This window comes from Emydura macquarii, unplaced genomic scaffold, assembly GCF_026122565.2.
Source record: "Emydura macquarii macquarii isolate MOO-44397 ecotype Brisbane River unplaced genomic scaffold, CSIRO-AGI_Emac_v2 contig_1253, whole genome shotgun sequence".
Taxonomy (NCBI): domain Eukaryota; kingdom Metazoa; phylum Chordata; order Testudines; family Chelidae; genus Emydura; species Emydura macquarii.
Window position 1 is genome coordinate 55754427 of NW_027131390.1, and position 15706 is coordinate 55770132.

At 42.7% G+C, this 15706-nt stretch overlaps 2 protein-coding genes across 8 annotated transcripts in view; one reads left to right on the forward strand and one right to left on the reverse strand.

The window, feature by feature from the left end:
- The window catches only part of ICA1L (islet cell autoantigen 1 like), a 427480-nt gene that overhangs the window by 53935 nt on the left and 357839 nt on the right, over positions 1 to 15706 (forward strand). The gene's annotated exons all lie outside the window — the stretch shown is intronic.
- Positions 1 to 15706, reverse strand: part of CYP20A1 (cytochrome P450 family 20 subfamily A member 1) — a 34531-nt gene that overhangs the window by 14031 nt on the left and 4794 nt on the right. For 4 of the 7 annotated variants that reach the window (XM_067548865.1, XM_067548866.1, XM_067548868.1 and 1 more), the window contains 7 exons: positions 11017 to 11162; positions 9011 to 9178; positions 7117 to 7195; positions 5842 to 5957; positions 4821 to 4875; positions 2867 to 2987; positions 1468 to 1579 (listed from right to left, as the gene is read on the reverse strand). In XM_067548865.1, coding sequence (XP_067404966.1) covers positions 1468 to 1579; positions 2867 to 2987; positions 4821 to 4875; positions 5842 to 5957; positions 7117 to 7195; positions 9011 to 9178; positions 11017 to 11162 — 797 coding nt within the window. Of the gene's footprint in view, positions 1 to 1467; positions 1594 to 2866; positions 2988 to 4820; positions 4876 to 5841; positions 5958 to 7116; positions 7196 to 9010; positions 9179 to 9981; positions 10113 to 11016; positions 11163 to 15706 lie in introns of those variants that run through there. The other 3 variants (XR_010919817.1, XR_010919816.1, XM_067548869.1) reach the window with 3 other exon arrangements.

Sequence of the window (15706 nt, forward strand, 5' to 3'; positions counted from 1 at the left end):
AAGAAGCCCAGCCCCAGGCAGCAAGGGAGCAGGGGGAAAGTAGCCCAGGGGAAAAGACTACAGCTGTGAATAGGTGCCAGCAGCACAAAGCTGCTGCTCATAGGGCCCCTAGGCTGGAACCCACAGGAGCAGGCGGGCCCGGGTCCCTACCTCCCTCCCTCCCTGGGGAGATGGGGTAACTGACACCCTGGCCCACTACGAGAGGCAAAAGCGCGAGATCCACTAGGGTGAAGCCGGCCATTTGCCACAGTGGATAAAGGTGATCCAGGGGATAGTGTACTTGGACTTTCAAAAAGCCTTTGACAACGTCCCTCAAGACTCTTAAGCAAAGTAAGCAGTCATAGGATAAGAGGGAAGATTCTCTCCAGGGTCACTACCTGGTTAAAAGAAAGAAACAAAGGATAGGAATAAATGGTCCATTTTCAGAATGGAGAGATGTAAATAGTGTTGTCCTCCAGTGATCTGTACTGGGATCAGTGCTGTTCATCATTTAATAAGTGAACTGGAAAAAGGAGTAAACAATGAGGTGCAATGTGAGGATGATGCAAAATTACTCAAGGTAATTTAAGTCCAAAGCAGACTATGAAGAGTTCTCACAAAGCTGGGTGACTGGGCAACAAAATGGCAGATGAATTTCAATAATACCGCGAATGGTGTGGAGTAAGTGAATAAGTGAAACTGAAAGGAAATATTTACCCTTTCACATAACACAAGAACCAGGGGTCACCCAATGAAATTAATAGGCAGAAGGTTTAAAATAAACAAAAGAAGTACTTCTTCACACAATGCATAGCCAATTTGTGGAAATCGTTGCCAGGGGATGTTGTGAAGGCCAAAAGTATAACTGGGTTAGAAAGAGAACTAACTAGATAAGTTAACAGAGGATAGGTCCATCAATGGTTATTGGCCAAGATGGTCAAGGATGCAACCTCATGCTCTGGGTGTCCATAAGCTTCTGACTGCCAAATGCTGGAACTGGATGACAATGGATCACTTGATGACTCCTCTGTTTTGTTCATTTCCTTTGAAGCATCTGGCACTGGCCACTGTCAGAAGACAGAATACTGGGATAGATGGATCATTGATTTGACTCAATATGGCCATTCTTATGTTCTTAAAATAGGATCGTCTGTGCACAACTAAGCCCAGAGACAGAGATCCCTTCAAAAGCCAGCAGGAGTCCACGGAAGACCATTATAATAAACTACTAAATGCAAATCCACTCAGGGTTCTGTAATAACGTCCTCACAGAGGATAGGGGAAGAGCACATTTTAGGCTCCAAGCTAACCTGCACAAATATCAAAGACAGACTGTCAGCTTGGGGTAACCTGTGCTAGAGAAATAATCTGGCTCTGACGGTAACTGGGCCCAGTGCGCCTCTTCTCCATGGTAATGGGAACTTCAGAATTGAAAGGAACAAAAACAACAGAGGAGAGGGTGAATTTGAGCTCCCAGCTCTGTCCTACCTCTTTGGGGATAATATGCTGGTCAATTCTTCCCTCAAGCTCTTGCAGCCGTGCAGCAATTGGCGTAAGCTTTGCCGTCCGCACCGTCTCACATAGGACCTGTCGGCAATACCTGCAATCAAAAGTCTGTGCCAATAAAGCTTTTTTCTGAGCAAGTACATGTTTCTGTGGCATCGGGAATGGCTGTTCTGTGTAAGGCTGGCCTAGACTTGCTGACCCTCTTCATTTGGGATTACACCTCCTTGCCAAGAGCTGCTTCCAGGACACACTCAGACACTTATGAGGAGTCCTGGCACCTTTGCAGCTAAAGCAAGAGGCTTTCTATGGGAGGTTATAAAAAATTCTCTGTTCGGTGGCCAGCGGACTTGCAACTAGATAGTAAGCTTCATCGAGGAAAGAGTAGGAAGCTCTCTCTAGCAACAGTACCTCAATGTTCCACTGCTCCACAGGGCCCTACCACTGTTGCTGCAGGTGGCTGCCGAGATGTGCTGCATCAGCAGCCGGTGTGACTCTCTAAATTTAAGGCATCTAGTACTGTAACATCTAAAAACTGGGGCATGTGCTTTAGGGACACTGGCAAGAGACGCCTAATCTTCCTTGTTGAAGGTGCAGTGCACTGTGCCCTGTCACCACCATCACTCTCAGGTCATGTCCCCACTGCTCCCAACCACACCACTTTAGAGGGTCCTAATGCTGTGAATCCTTTGCATCTTGGTCCTGACCTCGTAAAGCACTTAAGTGCTGAATAAGGATAAAGACTGCATCTGAACTGCACCTCACATAACAGGGCCCACGCCTGATCAGCACTACTGCAACACAAACACCCCCTAGATTACTATTAGTAAGGCTGAAACCAAGAGGGTTCTATAGAAATTTAACATGGTACTCCTGACATTGTCTAAACATCTAACTAGTTGAATAGAGTCTAATAGAAGTTTTTTGAACCATCAGGTAGAACCCTACACCAGGAACATAATTCTCTTTTGCTTTCTATAAGGTGGTTCTAACACCTACAGAAAAGGTCTCTCTCCTATTGTGTCCTCTTGGACTTTTCCAAAGTCATCAACAACAATCACCAGTCAACGATACCTCCTTTGTTCCTGCTCAAAGGAGTGGCAAGATATGGTTCAGAGCATAGCTCCCCAGTCCACCACGGCACATCTTATCATGGGGCCCAATCCAGCTCCAAATGAAGCCAAGGGAAATTGCTCCCATTGACTCCAAGCAAACTCCACCTGTGCTTTTGATGGGCATGATCCCTGAGTCACTGGACACACTGCTCAGTGTTGCTGTTCCCCCTCATTTCACCAGCAAGGATAGGATTCAGCCTTTAACATGCAGGATCACAATGACACCTTATTTAGCTCAAGTGCTTCTCCCACTCTTAACATGAACCTACCTGAGCTGCTCAATTTTCTCATGTGTAAGTGGGCCCTTTCCAAGAACTTGATCCACCTCCTTGTAGAGGTTCTGCTGGACTTCTTCTGATGTTGTCAGGAAATAGACTGCCCAGGTGCATACTAAGAGAGGAATAAGGAGAGTGCTGGCTCAGAAAATCCATCCCCTGATTTAAGAGAGGCAAATCAAGTCATTTTCCTGCTCTCTATCTCTGCAGTGTTGCTCTTCTAATGCAGTGAAGGGGCATAAAGGAGAGAGATGAGATGCAAATGTGAAAGGGTAACATCTGTATGAACTATAAAATGTAGCTGTATAGAATTTACCCAGCAGACCTTATTGATTCTTTACTGAATAATAGGACAGGGATATTTCAATCCTGTTACTTTTCCTGTCCTGGTGACAAGAAACTTGGGAAATATTGGAAACTGATCAAACTAAATGGATGAAGGAGGAAATAGTCATTTGATTGGCTTGGGGTGCTGCAGCCTCACAGCTCCATGATCTGCACAGAAGAGACCAGACAATCCTAAAAAGGGTCGGCCACTCCATACTGCTGCTTTTTCCCTAATTCCAGGAGCATGGCTCCTACAACAGCCATATTGCCTGTGCACAGGCCAGCACTCAGAATAATCAGAGAATTTAGACAGTCCAGCTAGTTTTAACTAAAGGGACCTGAGGAGTAAAACTACAAAAAGGTAGGCTCCAGCACATGTGGAGAAAGCAGACAATCTCCCCTCCAGCAGGTGGCTCACAGGAGAGTGGACAATGCTGGCAGGAAAGGGATGTGGCTGAGCAGCTAGGGATTCACTGATTTAGCACTTCCTCTCAATGGAGCTCTTATTGCCCCAGGCAGAAATTAAAGCTGCACTCCCCTGGCAAAGCTTTGAGGGAAAGATGGCAGCAATATTATCACTTTGCACCGCGCCCCCCCCCCATTTCAGGTGAATCTCTGTGTGCACAAGCGGGAGTCAGGTGGCACAAGGGGTGCATAACAGCTCCCTGTGCCAGTCTGGTTGGATCTGATCCTTTGTATATCTAGCAATACTATCTAGGCAGACTTCTCCAATAAAATTATCAGAAAGATAGACAGCTCTAATATGAAATAAGTCCATATGAAGTGGTGTTCCCTAACGGCAGGAAACAACAGTGAGTAGGAATTTTGCCATTTTCTACTCTTGAGGTTGTACAGGCGATCCCGTCAGAAAATGAAACAGCCAGAATACTGGCAGAGAGTCTCCTGTATCACTGACATTCTCTTTATGTGAGTTTCGCTACCTGACTTTCAATACCTTGGGTTAGTGCTATATTTCGGAGGTTGCCTTCGGGATTGCAGTTAAGTGGATGACTTTGGGCTTGTTCATCCTGCAGACTTAGTTTAGAACAGTTCTGAAGCATAATGACAGTTTGCGCAGCCAAAAGGTTTCCATTTGGTTCGTATTTGTTTGCTTTTCTCATAATTTTTATATGAATACAAGTAACTTTTAAAAAAATGTTGATAGTATACACGCTGTAGGGAAACGTGAAACAGCCAGTCAAACATCAGACAGCTCTAAATCCTCCAACAGCAATAAAGTTTATTTCAAGGGATGATTGTTGTGGGCTGATTCCCTTTGGTACTATTTCATCTAGTTTAGCATCAGCTGGCTGGGCTTAGAGTCCAAGTGAAGAACAAAAGCAGGAAATTCTAAGACTCACTGCACGACATGGAGGGATGTCTAACAGATTAGCTTCAATCCACTAGAACCCACTAACTAGAAAGGTGCCCCTGCTATGGCACCCTGACACTGCTGTAGAAATACCTGCCTAAATAAATTTCTAGTAGAAGAGAAAAAGGAAGGGAGGTTTTGCTTTTTCTTTCCATGAAAATAAGCCTCATCTCACCATGCTATTTTTAATATAGTTTAGACCCCTCAGCTCTGTTACAACGTTGAAAGTTATCTGTGTTCTCTACTTACAGTTAGCTGTGATTACACACCCCGCCAGAGAAAATATCATTGTGTCTTCCAGGATCTAGGAAACAAAATCTGGTTCAGGGGTATGGAGTCAGAGAAAACATTGATTCGTCATTACATTCTTTAATCTTCCACACTAAATCACCTTAACTCAAACAGCATGAAATCCAGTATAGAAGGATAAGACCAAACTCTCTATAGTGCCTCCACTGGAAGGAAGGTTTTGGGATTCCCTCCAAGACCTTTTCCACTCAGCTTTCCACCTTGCTCAGTTCTGGGAGAACACTTTATCCAGCCCTCTGGAATCCAAAAATCTCAGTTTGAATCTGGACTCATAACTGAGGTTTCTTTACTGACATTTCATAAAGCCGTAACTGAGGTGATCAGGCTCACTTGTAGAGGACTCGTTAGAGTGCACCACAACTCCAACCTACATTATAATAAAACAGATTATATACATGTTCTAAAACAATCTAACACGTGCATTCCATTCTACATTGTATCACATGCTTTCATTGGTTTACTAATTTTACAAACCAAATTTAGTTTTGTATAAATTATAAGCTGTCCATGTGCTACAAAGCAAAGCTGCAGCTGCAATCTTATCACACATTACTCTTCTTATCATTCCTTAATCTAATAGCTACATATGTTACAAAGCCACTTGTGAATTCATGCTTTGTCCATTGTTAACCTCATGCTTTGTCCATTGTTAAACTCTGTTTCTTTATTTCTGGTTTTTTCATAGTTAATGCAAGGCCTACAGTGGGGACTTAAGCAAAGAAAAATTCTTAATACTAAATACCTGCAGTTCATAGAACAACAAAGAAGCAAAACAGAAAGTAACCAAAAATATAATGCATTTAAAGACTGGAAGAGAAAAATAAATACATGCTATACTCTAGTGATGAATCTGGATTGAATGAGATGCAAGACAATCAATTAATCAAATGCTAAAATGTAATTAACGATCTAGTGAAATTACATTACAGTGTAATGGTATGTACACAACAGCTGTACGTACCTGTTTGTCACTCAGGTTCCCCTGTAGTAAGGAGTCTATGAAGATGTGACGGTTGAAGCTCCTGCCCCGCCGCTCCTTTGTGACTTTCTTTAAAACGGATTCCATCTCCATCAGACCTTTATGCACACAAACAAATAATTATTTTAAAAGCTGGTCACCCCCGAGAGCAGCAGAGGACTCTTCTAGAATCTATCTTCCCAAACAGCCTTTCAGCTCATCAACATCAGGACCCCATTGTGCAAGGGACTGTACAAACACATAGTTCCCATACTGAAGAAATTGTCCAGATAGAAGAGACAAAGGATGGGGAAAGGGAAGGATTTATTATCCCCATTTTACAGATGTGGAACTGAGACAGAGAGAGATTAAATAAGGTGCCCAAGGCCACTTAGGAAATCTGTGTCAGAGCCAGGAATTGAACCTAGATTTTTCAAGTCCCAGGGCAGTCCCTTCAGGACAAGACCTCCTTCCTCTTAACCTCTGTCTGGGACCCCCAGCAGTACTTATGTACAAAATAAAAGGAGATCAGAATTCACCGAGTCATGCTCTGTTGTGTCATACTGCTATAAAACTGGAATAATTCTAATGAAGGCAATTCTGGATATACACCAGCTTAACAGATCAAAATTTAGAATAATGTCCTCAAATCCACAGCATGGGTACAAGAAGGGGAACACCCTGTTTTTGTAGGTTTATATTAAGTCCTTAATATTACTTTATTTTAATAACAATTGAGAGAAGACAAAACAGCACAAAAATAAAATAATTGGATATGGAAGCAATTGAGAGTTGACATGAGAGAACCAGATGCATAAGTGAAAATACTTAGCTGTACTGGGAATACCAAGGTACAGAATGAAAGGCATTGGTTAAAGCCACAATTCAGGACTGCTACATCGTGCTTCATGGCTAACTAAGAGGAAGAACGGTCTTATAGTTAAGTCACTAAACAGGAACTCAGGAAAGCTGGGTTCAGTTCTCAGCTCTGCCACAAGCTTCCTGTGTGACCTTGGGCAAGTCATTTAACCTCTCTGGGTCTTACCTGTAAAACCGAGATGACAAAACTTCACTACCTCACAGGAAAATTGGGAGGATAAATTGAATAATGTATGCAAGATGCTCAGATACTATAGTGATAAATTCCACAGAAAAGACAATACATAAATAAACATGGGCAAATCAAACACCTTCATATAGTAGTTACCTCAAACACACTAACCAAAGGTGTGTGAATGAGCAGATGGAGGGGGTTGGAGTGGTGGTGGGAGAACTTACCGTCTTCATATAGCTTTTTTCTGGTCATACTTTTGTCAAGTGACCCATCCAAGAAACCCTTTCCAATTTCTGCCCAGATCTGAAAGTACAGATGAATTCCATTACCCACCAAGTCACAGGTTGCTGGGAGCTCTGCTGAACTCTATCCTGCCACATGCACAAAATAATGAAGATGTCCCCTTCCCTACGACAGGCCTGAACAGGAAATAAGTCTTGTTTTAAATGTGGGCACAATCACATGTGCTGCTGCATTTGTGAGACTGTTTGCAAAATACTGTTGGAACTGAGCTGAGATGATGCAGTCATGGGGATTAATTACAAATAGAAAAAAAGAGAGATAAATCCTGAGTGGGAGAAGGAAGGCCCTTCATTTCTAAGTCACTTATTGGGATGTGTGAGGTTCATTTGGTAGTCCCAGTCTAAGTGACTGGAGAATTAGTACAATTATGACATCACACAATCAAGAGAATGAGAACTAAGCAAGTGAGAGAAGAGGTTTTTAATCAGACTGTAAAATTCTGGTTCTGTTAACAAGCATTTAATTCCAATGTCTACTGAACGTCTTAGAGAAAGGATATCTTTGTTAAAGATTCAACATCCATGTCATTTCAGTTAAGGTGCAAAAACTCACAATGTACATGTCAGAGACTCCCCAGGGATTCCTCCAGCAAAATCAGAGAAGATGAGACTCAACATTCCTAATATTTATAAAGGTATTAAAAACAATCCTCTGTATGCTTCATTTATCCATCATAGAGAGGCAAAAGAGGTTACAAACCCAATTTTTAAAAACAAGCCTTTGCTGATAATCTTTGAAGTCCTTTTCTTGTCTGACAGAACCATTGGGTTCCTCTTTCTTCCATTCCAATCTTGAATCCTCATCTTTGGAGTCATCAGCATTCTGGCTCACTGGAACCAATCTCCCTGAGGTGATGGGCCTCAGAGATTGTTTTTGAGTGAAATGTGTGAAACTATGGACTCAATTTACAGAATTGCCAAGCATTTACAACTCCCACTGATTACAGCTACAGTGGTACTCAGCACCTCTGAAAATTAGGTCTCATGTTTACTTCCTAGAGGCTGAACCTATCTCCATTAGCAAAGGTTTCCAAACCATGGCATCCCAAGGCACAAAAACACCAAGGCCACAAATTAAATTCACTTAGTGTAGCATCTAGCATAGGTTACATAACATTTTTACTCTTGATCTTAAAAAAAGTCCATAAAGAATCCAAGATATGCTGGAAGGGAGATGGCACAACATCCAAGATTCAAAGTAACTGTCATCTGTTTACTTCTAAGAGCTAAATGGCATTTATCACTGAGCCCCATTTACATTTTTACAAAGGCATTGCCATTCATTCCCAATTTCAGCTCAGTATTGTGCCTCCAGATCACAAAGTACCAATCTTGCATAATTACCCTTGTAGGTAGTATGATGGCTCTGTAAGTGTGGACAGTGACATCCACTTAGACTAAACTGTGGTCACTTCAGAAGTTCTCTTTATTCACAACACTGAGGGTTTAAGAAGGGACTAGAGATTAAAGAATTGGGATAGGATTTGCAAAAGAGTTTGAGTTAAGCAGTCAAATGCCACTGAAGTTCAAAGGCATTTGCACGCCCAGTTCCTATAGGTACTTTAGAAAACCCCAGCCTCACAAAAATTACAATATATTTATTAGCTATTTCTTTATGTTGACCAAGTGTAATTGGGACAAAATAGTGGAGAGATCATCTCCTTTGAGAACCTACTAACCTGAATATCCAAGGTGACGGCCACTGCTCCAGCATTTTGTACCCCTTGCTAAACTATGCAGTGATAGATGGCTAATGCCATCAACCTAGAAAATTGACAGGTTTTGGAGAACATTCCTGGTTCTTTCTGAGACTTACCGCATCATGGTTCCTGCGGAATCGAATGACTTCTTGGTCATCTTCAAAGCTACTGCCCATTGTTGTCTGTGTGACAGACTTCATGGCAAAGCCCAGCATGTGCTGGCAAAGGGGCACGTGTTGAGACTCAGGAAAGGATAGCCATTTTGCTAGCAATTCTTCAGACAGCTAAAAGAAAGGAAATCAGAAAGCTACATTAATATCTGTGTCCTACTACTTCACCCCATTGTTCTTTTGAAACATACTTTAAGAGGGAGTGTTCTCACCCAGCACCTAACAGTCCAGACACTGGATATGGCTCAAACCTAACCCCTTCCTCCAGTTTTCTTTTATTATTAACTTCAACAATAAATCTCAGCTGTAGGTTCCTGCTAAGGTTGGCAATTCCTAGGATTTTTCTCCATAGGAACCCTGCTCCTTGTTCCCTCTACCACAAAGGAATACTTAGAATCATAGAAGATTAGAGTTGGAAGGGACCTCCAGAGGTCTTCTAGTCCAACCCCTGCTCAAAGCAGGACCAACCCCAACTAAACCATCCCAGTCAGGGCATTGTCAAGCCACACCTTAAAAACCTCTAAGGATGGAGATTCCACCACCTCCCTAGATAACCCATTCCAGTGCTTCACCACCCTCCTAGTGAAAAAGATTTTCCTAATATCCAACCTAGACCTCCCCCACTGCTACTTGAGACCATTGCTCCTTGTTCTGTCATCTACCACCATTGAGAACAGCCTAGTTCTACCCTTCCTAGAACCCCCTTCAGGTAGTTAAAGGCTGCTGTCAAATCCCCCCTTCACTCTTCTCTTCTGCAAACTAAATAAGCCTAGTTCCCTCAGCCTCTCCTCATAAGTCTTGTGCTCCAGTCCCCTAATAATTTTTGTTGCCCTCTGCTGGACTCTTTCCAATTTGTCCACATCCTTTCTGTACTTAAACCCCTTTAGTACTCTTGGGTTGGAGGTAAAAGGACTCACTGTATTTGGCTGTCAAGGTGAGTCAACAGAACAGCTCTGTATCTGTGTATAATCTCAATGCCTGGCATCCTGCCCCCTGCAATCCTCTCCGGAGATATACCTAAAATTCAGACACTCCAGCATTTTTATTTGTATCTCTTGTCTTGAGATAAATGTAACCAAACCTTGTCCTTCCTCCTAAATGTAGTGAGCTAATGAAAACAAAAGCATATTCATATTGTATTTATATAGTCAGATGGACACTGCCACCACAAATATTACACTTCTCTCTGAAACGTGTTATCCAATATTGTTGCAAGTAACAAAGTCAACCACAGCTGGAATATGAGGGAAAAAACATTTCTTTCAGTTTGTTTACTTTATGCATCTGACAGCAATTTATATAACATCAGTTCCACTGATTCCTCCGTCCTAATATAGAAAACAGTAACGTGCCTCACCCGTGCGTCTGTTCTTTCACAGTGTGCATGAGTGCCAGTGATCTGGTCTAGAAGGGATGCGAGACCTGCTTAAGGGTATATGCTATCATGTCACTCACTGATGACTACATCCTAAAGAGGCTAGTATGCCAATAACACTAGATAAGATGCCATTTTAGATGCAATGTGGCAAGGCAGCATTAGAATCAAGGATGATTTATAACTATTTTTCCCCCCCAAGCCTTATATCTCAACATTGGTTTGTGCAAATGACTTCAAATTTACCAGTCTCCAGCCAGGAGTGTGTAAAATATGAACTGTAAATTTTTTGAGGACTTTGAGGGAAAGAGAGCAAAATCAGACTTATAATGGAAAGTTACTACCTCTTCATAATAATAACTGAAGAGAAAAGGTCAGGAAGTTAGAATACTAAAATTTTAAAACATTCTCAAAATCTGCACATGGTTCTGGTTCCAACACCAATCTTCCCTCTATTCCTTCACCCCAACCACCATCCCGATTAAACTCTCCGCTAAAGGCCAGAGATTGCTGTTCTCTCAGGAAAAATGTTACCCACTGGCCTGGAAACTTCAAGTCTTCAAATCAAATCATTCACCTTCTGAATGACAGCAAAGTTACTCTGCAGGGACTTGGTCACACCGTTTTCATACAGCTTTTTCCTCAGGTGACTCTCCCCCGCATCTCCACTGAGACCAGACTGGTACCTCAACAGGGACTTTAGCATCATTTCAAAGGGATCCGCTGAAACAAACCAACAAAAAAAAAAAAACCATCAGTCAAAACAGATTTGTGGGGGGAAGAAAGGGGAAATGCAGAGCATCCTCTAGGATCCTTTCATTTTGCCCTTTATATCCTCCCAGCTCAAAAGCTCCCAAAACTAAGGCAACCTATCCTTCTGGATAAGGATAGTGAACACAGCTGCCTCTGAACTCAGTCAGTGCTGCTCCTAATTTGACGGCAATATGGGGTTTCCTCATTCCAGGAATGGTCTCCACAGAGCTCCAAATCTCTCTTGTTCCATGAAATCTGGGACCCAGAATTGGATCTTCCATGTGACAGTACAGAACACTGCTCCTAGTATATCTAGGCTGTCTCTCTGGAGTGCAGTGCTGTCATGCTACATAAACAGTCAACTGGCTCTTCTCACTACTTTTATTAGAACTGCAGTAATGACTTGCTACAAGGTCCCTGGCTGATAATGTCATCAGCATGGTACAGCATTGGTTGACACTCCAACCCAACCCCCATACAATGCAATTACTTAGCAGCCTCGCTCACTTTGATTCTGTTTACATCTTACCTCCTGGATACAACACTGGTCATTTTAGATACAATTATTTCATGGCATGGAGGTCCAGACAGAATCATGGATACAGTGCTGCCCTTTCTCTTTCTTCTCCTGCTCTATGGCCTTGCTTTAATCACTAGCATTGCAGACATGCAAACAATGTATCAGTCAGTGTGAATGAGCTAGGGGCTGGGAACTACCTGTGACAATCGTGTCAGAATACAATAAAGGGAGATCTAATTCCAGATGCTTATGCTTTCGGCTATAACATTGCATCTCAGACAAGTCCTCAATTAACTCTTATTGCACTGCTATTACTAACACTTCCTCTTCTTGCCCATCTGCAGAGGAGTGCCAGGTCTCTTATGAAAAACAATGTCCTGTTAAATTATATAGACCCCCTTTCACCTTTTCAATGCAGTTTAATAATTTCACTCTCCACCTTCTCCTGCAATCAGTTAGCTTACATCAGTGCACAATTATACAGAAGCTTATTACTTCCACACACAATCTCCTGGGCTTCACTTAAAGACTTACTCTGGATTTCTCTATTAGTAGTTTCTAATTCATAATGCTGTTAAAGTGCAGTAGGAATGGATGCAAAATTAATTAAATCAAAGCCCATAACCAACTTTCCCCCCCATACAGTTATTGGTGGTAGAATTGATATGGAAAAATTCTGGAATAATAATTGAGGTTGTTCCAAAGAATCTATTTTAATTGTTTATCACAGCCAGCATCCCTCCTGGATGGGTGGGGAGCAATGTCATCAAAGCCCCTATAGCACAAGGAAATGCCAAGAGTGGAATGGAGACATTTGTATGGCAGTAGTGCCTAGAGGCCCCAACCAACATTAGGGTCCCATTGTGGTAGATACTGTACAGACCATCTCTGCCGCAGTTACAACCCCAACAGACAAAGGGTGGGACAGGAAATGGAGGCACAGAGAGGAGAAATGACTTGGTCGAGTTCACACACCAGATCAACGGCAGTGCCAGAAATCAAATCAGTCTCCTGAGTGCTAGTTCAGTACCCTATCCACTGAACCATGCTGACTCTTCTCTCTGGGCTCCCACACATCCTTGCAATATTTTTAAATGTAGATCTCACTCAACAGGCCACTTTAAAAATAATGGATTCATTGAGTGACAGCAGCACCACACTCAAGAGCAGCAGCACTTTATATGTTGAGCAAGCTGTTCAGCAATCCTACCCTCTAGTGATGACTCCCTCTGCAAAGTGCTTTGCTGAGTGCCATTGCTGCTGGTCACTTTACTGGCTGGCCAAGGTGCATATAAACAAGTGGTACACACTACCAGCCAAGAAGCTGGTACATGGGCTTATAGTAGGTTGTGAAGACTGCATGGCAGATCTGTCATGCGTAAGTATTTTGGGGGAAAAACACGGACATCACTATTATAGCTAGAGGCTGCAATGAAAAGACTCATTAATTTCAATGGCCTTTGAATCAGGCCCAAAATGAGCAAAGGACACTTGGGCAGGGATAAAAGCAAAGATTTCCTGAGGTCTCTTAGATTGTGGAACGATCCCTGGGGAAATGAACAAAATCCTGTAAAGTGAGCTTCTTAAAACTGAAGTGCATGGAGTGCTGGAGATTATGCCGGAGAGAACAGTCCTGCTAGAGTTAGGGGATTTCAGTCTTTTCATTGGTTTCAGTGGGCTTTGGATCAGGCCCTTTAAACTCACTGCTTCTAGCCGTAACTTCACAGAGAAAACTAAACACACTCCCTCCATATTGACACCTTTCAGATCTGTTTATAGCATCATTAGAGCCTCCCAGCACAGGTGATTGACTAAAAACAGTTACTAACCTTCTGTAACTCTTGTTCTTTGAGATGTGTTGCTCATGTCCATTCCAACATAGGTGTGTGCTTGCCCCGAGCACTGCCACCAGAAAGTTTTTCCTCCAGTAGTATCCATCGCGTTGGCTCATGGCACCGATATAAAGTGTCCCACCACCCCTCAGTTCCCTCTTGCCAGCTATCTCTGACAGAAGAGTAAGAGGGGTTTTTGGAATGGACATGGGCAATACATCACAAAAAACAGCAGTCATGAAAGATTAGTAACTGTTTTTTCTTCTTTGAGGGCTTGCTCATGTCCATTCCAATGTGACTCCCAAGCAGTTGTGTAGGTGAAGGTTCAGAGTTGATTGGCATGCTGATTGTAGTACCACTTGGCCAAATCCCGCATTGTTCCTAGCCTGTTGGGTGATGGCGTAGTGAGATGTGAAAGTGTGGGCTGACAACCACTTTGCCACCCTATAAATGTCTTGGATCGGAACTTGTGCTCTGAATGCTGCTGAAGATGCTTGGACCCTTGTGGAATGCACTGTAAGGGAAGAAGAGGCAGGAACCTTTGACAGATCGTCGCATGCATGGATATAGGAGGTGATCCATGATTATATTCTCTGGGCTGAGACTGGAAGACCTTTCATTCTGGCTGTAATGGCCACAAATAGTTGAGTAGATTTCCGAAAAGATTTAGTCCTTTCTATGTAGAAGGCTAGTGCACATCTGAGTTCCTCTCTGTTGGCATGCAGTTTTGGATAGAAAAATTTGAGAATGCAGAATGGGTGTGTCACATTGGTTAGATGGGGAGGGGGTGGGGAGGCATCTGTCATATTGGTTAACATCAGTGTGTCAAAATCATAATAATTCATGTGAGATATGCCATGTCAGGTACGGTTAGAGAGGTTATAATGTGCTAAGTCAGATGATAATACTTATGTTCATGTGTTATATCAGTAATGAAAGTTATGGACATATTTGATGTACCTGTATTTCAAACTATGCTGTATAAGACACACTCCCGACAGAGAGGCGGCAGGACAATAGCCCACTTAATGGCCCATCAAAACCTTTACAGAAGCAAAAGGCCCAGGAAGAAACTAAAGGCATACCTGAAGAGTTACCAGGATTGGCCCATGTGACTCTGGACTCCATTTTAGCTCCTGTAAGTTTCCACAGACCGCATGGCCAGAGACAGAGGGTATATAAGATCAAACCACAGAAACCATTTTGCCTTTGTTCCTGTTCAGTTACTGACATACACCTGCCTCTGGATCATTTCATTTTGCAACTGAACCGAAGGACTTAGACCCATCCAGGTGCTGGATGTATACCAGAGGAGACTATACAAGCCTGCAACTCCACATTTCTTCTAGAAACCTGATGTATATGGACTTTCAATCATTTGTATGTATCTGATTTGCTTTGACCCTTTAACATTTCTCTTATGGTTTATTTCTTTCTTTTTACAATAAACCTTTAGTTTTAGTTACTAAAGGATTGGCTGGCAGCATGGTATTTTAGGTAAGATCCAAACTTATATTGAACTGGTACTGTGGCTGACCCCTTGGGGTCAGAGGGAATCTTTTTAGTAAAGAGCATAGAGTTTAAATAACTGGTCTCTTTACTGGACCTAGTGCTGATTTGGGAGCCAGGAGCTGAAATGCAGTAAAGGGGGCTGTGTGCATTTGTGTACTGGCTTCTGTGGAGATTCAGAAGTGCAGTTTGTGGCTGGTTGGGAAGTCTGGCTTCAGTGCCACCCACCAGTGTTGAGAGAATCTGCTCTCCTTTTACAGCCTGCCCTGGCATTTTCAGGTGCCTACCCTGGGTACAGACGGGTTACAGTAACAGGGTGAAAAGCCAAGATTGCAGCCACATGGACCCTAATAGATGACATGGATATCCCTTGTTTCATGGGAATAAGTAGTCTAAAATGAATGGTATGTTGATTGTGTAGGTGAGACACCCTTCTGGGTAGACCAGATTGAGAACTTTTCCACTTCGCCAGGTAAATGGCTCTAGTGATGGTTTTCTGATTTCTAGATGTACCTTGCAAACTGGTCCTGAGCATGTTAGCTTTGCAGGATTCAGCCATGGAGCTTCCAGGCCGTGAGTGAAAGGACTCAAGGTTTGGTTGATGCAGGCGGCCATGGTCCTGGGAGATCAGGTCTGGAACAGGAGGTAAATGT